A 10,530-nucleotide genomic window follows, 5' to 3' on the forward strand; every position below is an offset into this window, starting at 1 on the left:
GTTCACCTCCGTATGTTAATGGGAGAAAGATTATGATAGATTATGATAGTGTAAGTAATGATTAGGGAATTATTTCGAAGAGAAATTTATCGCAAAACTCTTTATCTTTTGTTTTAAACAACAGTTACGTTGCTCTATATTTTCTATTTTATGCTAATTTTAATAATAGCTTATTATATGCAAATGTACCGTAATAAGTATTATGAGTTATTAAAATATAAATTTTAATATTAACTTACAATATAAAAATAATGTTAGGTATTTTTATGAAAAGAATTGATGACATTAATACGGAAAGTCATTCGATACATTTTATAATTTTATTATACATATACAATAAAAGAATTAATAATTGGCATGAATTTACTGTGTAAAAATATATCATGAATAATGTAAAGATCTTATTTCACTTTGAATAGTGAAACGTATATGTAATGAAGTTGTATCGAATTCCTGATGTTACGTAAATAATCGAACCTGCAAATCTCATCTTGATTTAGTCCTTTCTTTAACCGACGTATAAAAAAATTTAATGGACCTTTTGTGTAATGGAAATGCAACGCGTTAGATGCATGGCTTATTACTCTTACCGTCTTTTGTGCCGCGCGCATTTCTCACCTTCTTACCGTAACATGAAGTAACCGGATTATACTAAAACGAATCAGTTCGTACCGCAGTAAAGGCACGTTCTTTACTTCTCCTTGCATTTGAATGGGATCGAAACACTATACGGAAATACATGACGGGCTAAATTTGCATGCTCAAGTGCTTGGAAATTAATGGCCATGACTGAACGAATTTCTTCCCGAAAATACATATGGTGTGTTTCTAAAATTCTTAGACTCCGAAATTCTTTATCTAATTTTAACTCTACTTAACAAAGATTATCAATGTTTGATTTAATGTTTGAAAATTTTCACAAGAAAATTTTGCCGATCGAGTTTTAGAAAGAAAAAAAAATAAATAACATCATCTTCTATATTTAATTCAGTTTGAAATTTATTTTAATGACATCTTATTCAATTTGAGATTTAGTTACAAATTAGATAGTTTAAAATCTTGTTTAAAATCACTAATATTTTTAAAGATGACAATTACTGCTTTAGTTTCGAGAAATGAATAATGTTTTTAAATAAAGTAAAAAAAATTCTTCTTAAAATAATCCTTTCTTACTAATTAAATGTAATGATTCTCTTAATCTTTTCAGACTGAATTATATTATGACGAAAACTATTTTTAAATTTTTAAGCTCTTAAGTATTTATTCCACAAGCTATAATTATTCTAAAAAAATATCACGTTGTGTGTGTGTGTGCGTGCGTGCGTGTGTGTGTGTGTGTGTGTGTGTGTGTGTGTATTCGTTGCGTTGATTGTAGGAAAATATTGCAATAAGAACTTTTTATTTTTTGCATTTTATTATTTTAATTATTAAAACATTAATAAATTCAAGTTAAATATTACTACTAAAAATATTCAAAAGAACAAAATTATAACTTGCGTATATATTTTTTATTCTATTATTTGTCACTATATGATAACTCCGTTAATAATCGTATCGTTAAATATCTTTTTGCATAATTATTTTCGTGAAACCAAAATTCATTTGTTCAAAAATGTAAACCAAATGCGGGAAAAATACATGTTACTCATTTACATATTTATTATGTAAATACTGGGAAAAGTTCATTCGTACAATATTCTCTATATGATAATACAGTTACGATAAATTTATTATATTATTAAATTTACACGGAACGTAAATCTTTTATAACCTAATTTATATGCTACAGTAATCATTATTAAATATATGTGATGACTAAACTTTTGAAAACATTAATGATGTTTGTAGTCTTACCAATTTTGATTTTATTTCTATATTTATATTTCTAATGCGTATCATGGGTATAATTCCAATATAGGGAACGATTTCATCATTCGTCCTATCAAAACAGAAGTGAAGCGCACTTTAACCTATATCTCGTTTGAAAACGGTGAAAATTTCCTGCTGAAATATGCGGAGCTTTAAATTTTGTACGCTTAAATGACTGAAAGCAAATTGGTGAGAATGAATGAATACCAAGCCGTATAAATCCTTGCAGAGATATGAAGTTACTCGTCGCGAAAAATCTGATTTTTGCTCGTGACGTTTGCAATAACGAATACATAAAACCCGTTTGTGTGCAAAATTAGTGTGACGTCACGGTTTCGTTATTCCTGACCGATATTTATAGTAATTTATACACGAAAATATGTAACGTTGACGTGCATATGATTTTGCGATTGCGGAGATTCTCTTTTCTGTTGCTATAAGCAATATTATAAATATTATTAATATCATTTAATGGTAAGTGGAGAAGTGGAGATTTTTGCCTTGTTAGCAAATATCTCTACAAATATCATTAACTGTTATAAAAAATAAATAAAAAACATTGTCTGAAAAAACAGAAATAAGATACAATTTTGATACGAAAAAATATGATTGTTTTACATTTCACGATAGATTAATCTTTGGTTGGTTGTATATTTTCAATTTTAATGTGAAAAATTTTTCGGAAATTTATCTAAATTTGTAGAATTGTGTAGAAACAAGTTCTCTTCATGAAAAATAATAAGTTTTTCGAGAAATACGTAAATGTGTCGCTAAATGCGCATTTGCATACGCAATGCGCGTTTACCTTTTTTGCGACGAGAGATATTCATTATTTCATGTGAGGTACTGTGGTGAAGCCCAACTCCCGTGGACGCTAACTTCTTTGCGTCGTTGACAGAACCGCACAATTTGCACGTCGCGCTCGTTAACGCAAAGAGTAACCGGGAAACAGCGTCGACGCTATAAAATATTGAGTCAGGTGTGCGCGATTGCGAAATAAAAATAAATACGAGGAAACTTTGTGTCGATGGAGATGCCTGCGATTCAGTCTGTCCTGCAACAATGGCGGGAACGTGAGTTCCCGGCGCTATCAGCTGGAAACTGGTAACGGTCTTGCTCGCTAAGAACGCGAGTATCTCGCGGAATTCGGGGCATAAACGCGTTGCGCGCGAACATCGCCGTTTTTCACATTATATAGAGAACGGAGACTTGCGACATTACGTGAAAGCCGTAAAAGAGTAACGCCACTCGGTAGGAAAGATAAAGGGAGGAGTTATTAAGGTTGTGGGTTTAACAAGAATATGACGCGCTTTGCATATGACATGCGAGAGTTTCTTATTGTTAGTTCCTTTTTCTTGAATTTAAGAGATAGACACAACAGAATTGTAAGGGTAAAATAATAATAGAACAAATATTATTACAATTGAGAAAAATAAATTTAAATTTTATTTAATTTTTCGATCCTTTCAATAACATTTAAATACTTGATATATTTAAAATAAAAATATATAAAGCATAAAATACAATTAAAACGATAAATTTATATATAAATTGTATATCCCAACTATTAGAAAAGATATTTATTGAGCGAATTATTGACAAAATAGAATAATGCTGAAATTTTCGATAAGAATAATTCAAGTTCCTTCATACTTCTCTGTAATGTAATCATCTTTACAACTTTAATATATAATATACTTTTACTATAATACACTTTTAATATATAAGTACTTTAGAACTTATCCTCTTTTTCCTCTTAGGAAAGAAATATCAAACTTTCTTTTAGCGTATTCCGTATGACAAGATTGTTTAAGCATAGAGGATCGTAACTTACGACTTAGCTGCGGAGACTTCGCGGAATATCATCGCGGAAGCAGCTGAAGGAATTCGAAGTGCAAACGCGATGAAAGCAACCATTTTTCACTCACCGTTTAAAGGGAGGATGACACTGCCACACACTGAGCATACTGCGAAGAGGGTAAAGTGCCCCGAACCCAACAACGACACTTTCGTGGCGCATATATGCCGTGCTAGTAAATCGTTTAATGCGAGACTCCCTCGGAACGACCATTTAAGCGGCCGAAGGACGATCTCGGCACGTTCCGTCGTGTTTGCACTTAGGTGAAGCTACACCTTGATTTTATCATACCGATGTAATCTGGCGCGGTGCTGGTCGCCATTCGGCCGGATGTCAAGGATATGAGAGCGGAAAATGGGATTATTTAAGGTGTAATTAAAACGGGATACTCATCTGCTATCCGTTGCAAAATTAAGGAGAGATCTCCACCGACCATTAGAAATTTATTGATTACGGTCGTGAACTTTCGCTAAATACAGCATCCAGTTATATTACATGAGTCTTTGTTAATTTTGTGAAACTTGTAGTTACAGTTTGTACTAACTCAATCTCGAAACCAGCAAATTATTTGGTCGAAGTCATTATTTAATTCTGGTACAGTGACATGAGATGCTTATTGAGTGAGCGAAACTCTATCAACGTAGAAGTTGCATAATATTCTATTAAATGTAATAAACTGTTCATATAAAATTCTAAAGTCATACTATGAAGTAAAATTTTTAGTAAATTCAAATTTTATTATAAAACAATTTTAAAAAAATTTAAAAGATCAAATCTTTATAATTAAATCTTTATCATTAATATAATAAATTAAGAGCATGAAAATTTATGCTGAATGTTTTATACGTAAATAATTTTATAAATTCATATCCTATAATAATAACGTATAGATTATGTTTCGACTTTTCTGTTATACGTATCACAGTATTTTAAATTAAAATCAAAAAGGTTACATCACAATTAATTTCACATCAAACAAAATTTGATACATTTTCACCGCTTACATGTTGCTAGCTTGTCAATTTGATTCTTTTGAATTGATCATCTTCAGTTTTCGTGCATTTAATGTCGTAATTTTTCTTATTCATATAAATAATAACCGTCTCATCATACAAACTGTATCGATGTGAGACATATAAGTGCAAATAGATGAATTTTCATCCATCGTAGGTTTTTATGCTGCTGACTATTATTGATTTAACAGAATTATTGAAAGAGTTTAATTAAGAAAAATACTCGTATATTCCGTATGTGTACCGCAGTGCAGAAAGCAAATTTCACTTCGGATTTTTTAGCAATCTATCTTTGTCGACAATTCCACCCAAAATACACACGCACGCGCGCACGTACAATCCCGATGAAGCTGCGTGTCGCAGAAAATGTGGGACGCGTCCACGAGCATCCAGGCATGCTCTGAAAACTGCATTGACGAGCGTTCGCACGGGATGTTATGGACGTAGTCTTTAATTGACCGATCGCACTTTTGCCTCGTTCAATTCGGTCGGCGTGTATTGCCGAAATCGAGATCGTGGACCGAGATCCCATAAACTCGGGTCGGCTGTCCCGAGTTTATGGGACCGCGCATCGGGATTTTCTATTTTTAGAAAATTGCCATTTGTTCGTGTTTTCTCTGCAACATGCATCTCCAGTTCTTCCTCATTTCAGTTCCGCGTTTGTAAAGACGTGCATCGGGAACGAAACGCATCTTCTATCGTTGACGAGTTTAAAATAAGATCACGTGTAGACGTGCGATGTAATCTATACGAAACGTGCCGGGATAAGCAAATGGCCTGCTAACGATTGAAACGAAGGTCTGGCGCAATTCTGAACTGTGTGTTTTATCTTAGAATTCAAATTCTAACACAATATTGCGAATACAAAAAACACACTGCGACCTTAGAAGATAAATAATTTAGCCTTTTTATATTTTTTAATATTATTTTTATCTAGATATATCACATTGAATTTTTAAAATGAAATTTAATTGTAACTTGTCCTTTATATAAAATTTTAATTTTATCAAGTAAAAATCTTTTGGATTAAATATTTTAATTAATATTACATTTAATTCTATAGTCATTGATTTATTACTAATATATGGATCCAAACTGCATATATGTTTCTACGTTTACATTGTACGTGTATTGATCTTTTGTCGTTTGTTTTAAATATTTACACATTTAATTACATCGCACCTCTGTTTGCGTTTAGCTCGCAGCAGACCTTTAACCTTTCAAACTGATTTCGTAATCAACGGTCTTTTTTTATTTTTATATCGTTCAATTTTATTGTTCCGTATTTAACTTCCCCATTTTACTCTTTCGATCTCATATTTCTATCTTTACGACTGTTTTTATTTATATTACGCATTTATTTTCTCGGATGTGTGTGTTAATTAATTTTTTTTACTTTGTTTTGTTTATTCATTGCAATGGCAGAAAAACAGAAGAATGGATGCATTTTCTGCACATTATGTTAGAGTCGGTGAAAACCGTTTCCGACTACTATAAGTTTGATAGACGTGACTAAATGGCATTTAGCTTCAACATCATCTTTACAACTGCAGCTATTCCAACGCCGTCGCCGCAGCGTGTATTTAATTGGTGATTAAACTGAATGCATGAAAGTCCATTGGGTAAATTCAATGCAGATGATTCGCGGTGTTATAACATTCTCATACTCAACGCCTTGATTATTATAAATAATCTTCCCCTTCTTTTATCGCATTATGCATTATCACCACGCGACATCATAACTAGCAATATCTCAGTCTCTAACGTGACTTGGAAGTTTAGTTTCATTTCGTCTTGCAATTTATAGCCCTTGGAACAGTTTTAAATTTATATACACGTTTCTTTTGTAAAATTTAAGTCCTCTATGATTTCATATAATGACATTTACTTTATCTTTTAAAACTATTTGTTGCCTCCTAATTAGAATTTTATTATTAATTTATTGAGCTATAAATTAACAATACAACTAATTCAACCAGAGCTTTACTGTATTTGATATAAAGGGTGGGCCATCTATTGGTACGTTATATAATAATTGGGGTGACCGAATGGCATACTGTAAGGCCAGTAGAGGGAGCCACATGAACGAAATCGTTTTTCATTCTTGACGCGGATACTTTTAGCTTCACAACAAAAAAAAAATTAATAAAAAATATCAATGTATGCTCATTTGATCGCATTTTTAAACGTACCAATAGATGGCCCACCCTGTATATTAGTTATAATATAATACAGTTATATAATAATAAGTATAATATATTTCAAATATACAATTCTAGTCAACCAATAATTATCTTTTAAAATTTATTTGACCTTTAATTTTTAATATAATCATTTTGACTTTAACAATAATTTATTTACTTGTATAATTTATTTATTTATTTATTTATATATATAAGTAAATAAATTATTTAACAACTAATGAATCTTTATTCATAAAAAACAACTAATTAATTTTTACACTTGCATTGGCTCTCTAAAGAGCATTTTTGTTGTTGATCAAATAATGTATATTTTATTTGATAATTGTATACGAAAAGATGTTATTTTTGTGGACGTCAATAAAATTATTTATGTAAATGCGAAAAGGAATAAATTTTTAGCATTCAAATTCTTTCTCGTATAAAATGCATTATATGCAGTGTCAATATTTTCAATGGTTGCAGCTAGCGAATTCAGCTGTATTAGCTAACACGTTTGTATAATCAACAAACTGGTCCGCCACAATGATCTGTAGAATCAAATAGCTCTGCAATGAACTTTTGATTTTGTTTTTGTTTAGGCTACGTATATATAACTTGAAAATTACTACATAGTTAAAACTACAAGCAGAAGTTCGAAATTCTACTACTCGTAGCAAATTTGCATTTTGTTGTTTCGATTTTTGAAGATTAATTTTTTTCTTTTGATTAACGGAAAAAATCTTACTTTTTTAACCGACACCTCAGTGTTAGCGAGATCAAAGTGTTTAAAAGCGAACGCTACTCAATTTCCTTTTCTCGTGTACTTTGAAGGTGAGGGCGGTAATTGAGTGCATGCAAACGCTGTGTAACGTATAGTGTCTAATTAGTAGCTAAACTCGCGATCGATGCGAGACCTCCACCCCTCCGGAGTTTTCAACTTATTTACAAATTATGCAATGACCTATAATTAGTAATATTAATTCCATCAACTGCGTTAGCGAAATAAAACCGCGCTGAATGATAAGTCTTTAAGTTTCGTTCGAACGTCTTACATGATTAATTATGACAGAAATATCGCTTTAAAATTTTTACTTACATCAAATGAACGATAAATGGATTATATACATGCGTTATATACGAGTATCTTTACAACTATACGCTTCGTGTTCGTATAATTAGAACGCGATAATCGGCAAAGTAACATTTCCTTGTGCTATGTAACAATGAAATAAGCATCTGCAATTTAACGATTACAAGTCTTTCTCTTGATACGCGCGTGCATTACATATCTAGAATGAATTATTCTTTTAAAAAAAGTATTGAGAAATAATATATCTCGAGATATTTGAAAAAACAGTGATATTTGATTAGAATATAATTTCCATATAGCACAGATCATTATAATATTGTACCAATATTACAATGTTCCAGGAAACATTGCAACATCTTATTGCTATTTGTTTCTGTGCTGTATAGGTCACTTTGTGTAATACATTTACTACAAAGCGTTTATTTATTGTTAGCTATTTTTTAAATACCTATTGAAGTGTGATGGAAAGTGAAGATAGAATGTCGCTTCGCGTTATTTTTGCAAAGACTTACCAGTACGTAGACGGCGAACGGCATAACAAGCACCGCTACGAGGAGATCGGCGACCGCCAAACTGACGATAAAGTAGTTAGTGACAGTCTGCAACGCTCGTTCTCTCACTACCGCTAGGATGACGAGCACGTTACCGAAGAGCGTCAAACATGGCACAATCACGAGTATCAGAGCCCACCAGCTGTTCGCGTTAGACTTCTCGTCGACGCCGGCAGTCCCGCACTCACCCGGCCTGACGGTTCCTCCGGCGACTATCGACGACGTGCAATTAACACTACTGAGATTCAGATCTGTGCCGCCGTCGTAGTAGGCCGTCAGATTCACGAGAACGCTGTAGTTCAGTCGATTGATGTAATCATTCAGGTCGTCGAAGGCGAAGAGGTCGGATACGCTACCGGTATAGTTGTCAACGCTCGTAGAGTATGACGACGTGGAGTCTGCGAATGACGAGGAAGCGGACAGAGTCGAAAAGGTGGCGGTCGTCGAGTCATTGAACCAACCGGATCCGTCGCCATCGACGTCACTATCATTCCCCGCAAGGGCATCGCCCAGAAAGTCCGCCATCTTCTCCTCTTGCACGGTCGTGGCGACAACATCGATGACGTTTGTAGCCGCTTCTCCTCCAGGTGGCTCGTCCAGGTGCCGATGCTCGCGAGTCAGGGAAAGGTTTCGAAGGATCGATCTCACGAATGAATCATTCGCTCTTGCCTCCATCACGGTCGATCTCCGTAATCGACCTTACCACCTCGGTCAGGCACTGACACCAATCACGAGATCTTTGAACATCTCGCCCGGAATTCCATCTTCCTGCCTATGCTCGACATTTCCAAGTTAACTTATCTTCCGAGCCACGATCACGTTTCCTGTCTTCTGTTTCCCTTCCTTTTTCCCTTCCACTCTGCCGTCTCCTTTTTCTTCTGGATTCTTTTCTAGGTAGCAAGTACGATAAGACTTCTTGATCCTCTTTGTGAGCAAGAAGAGGTACTGTTTCTAACCGGCCCTTTGGCCGGTCGCACAGTTTTCCAGGATCCTCAGCTTAGACGCGTATCAGTTGAATCCTTCCTCTAGAATTTCTGTAATGGAGGAAAGGTTAGTCACTATCAGCGCTCGCTTTAACGGGAAAACATGCAACCGGGACAAAAGTTTGTTTTCAAATTTCTCTCGGAAAATTGCCCAACAGAAATTTTCCACTTGTAAAACGTGACCTAGAACCGATACCGTGTTCTCGACCTGTATGTACATACGCAAATGTAAGCATTCCTAACTTTTCAGTTTAAATTTTTATGAAGGCGCGGGTTAAACGCGTGATGTTCTCAATTTCAATTGCAAATGCAGTAGTTAGTCGGTTATTCGTTATTTAATTGATATCGGAATGTAAATTTAATAAAAGTTTTAACTAAATTTTTCTTTCAGATTATTAAAAACTAAATTATTATTGTTGACTAAATTCTTCTCTCATTATTTATTACTTTGCTTCATCAGTCATTATATTACTTTGAGAGAGAAATAATATTAATTATAAATTAACTTTTAAAAAAGTATTGTTTGAATATAGATACAAGGTTTTATTATTTAACTATTCTTGGAATTCGTGCAGAATCCTTAATTTTTAAGTTTTAATAAAATTATAACGTATTACGAAATCTTTTTATTTTTTTTTGTCGTACTTTCTTTGTAATAATGTGCCCAAGATTGCCGCCGTATCCATTACCGTGTCCTCAAACACTCTCGCCAAGTAGAACAAACGCGCTCTATTACTCCGCTCGTGATCGCACGGTGATTTTAATCCCGATCAAACTTTCCAAGCGAGACGATAAATTTACGCAAGGAAGCCGCCCGGACTATCGAGTGTCTCCTCTCTAATGAAACGTGGAAGGAAAAACTCGCGCAAGGTCCCATCTGCGCCACCAACATTCGAGACGAGTGTCTCGTGGTGCAATCTCGGAATTAAACAAAAGCTCACGATTGTTCCCATCCGTCCGCCCACGGATCGTTCGAAATGGAA

General features: G+C 33.9%; 1 protein-coding gene across 1 annotated transcript in view; it reads right to left on the reverse strand.

Annotated features, from left to right (window-relative positions):
• LOC108749156 overlaps nucleotides 1-9,239 on the reverse strand; it is a 104,758-nt gene extending 95,519 nt beyond the window's left edge. Inside the window, exons 1-2 of the mRNA XM_018487691.1 lie at nucleotides 8,526-9,239; nucleotides 619-725 (exon numbers count right to left, since the gene is read on the reverse strand). Coding sequence (XP_018343193.1) covers nucleotides 619-725; nucleotides 8,526-9,239 — 821 coding nt within the window. The remainder of the gene's footprint in view (nucleotides 1-618; nucleotides 726-8,525) is intronic.
• Between the last annotated feature and the right edge of the window lie 1,291 nt (nucleotides 9,240-10,530).

The sequence above is a fragment of the Trachymyrmex septentrionalis genome, unplaced genomic scaffold (assembly GCF_001594115.1).
Source record: "Trachymyrmex septentrionalis isolate Tsep2-gDNA-1 unplaced genomic scaffold, Tsep1.0 scaffold27, whole genome shotgun sequence".
Classification (NCBI taxonomy): Eukaryota; Metazoa; Arthropoda; class Insecta; order Hymenoptera; family Formicidae; genus Trachymyrmex; species Trachymyrmex septentrionalis.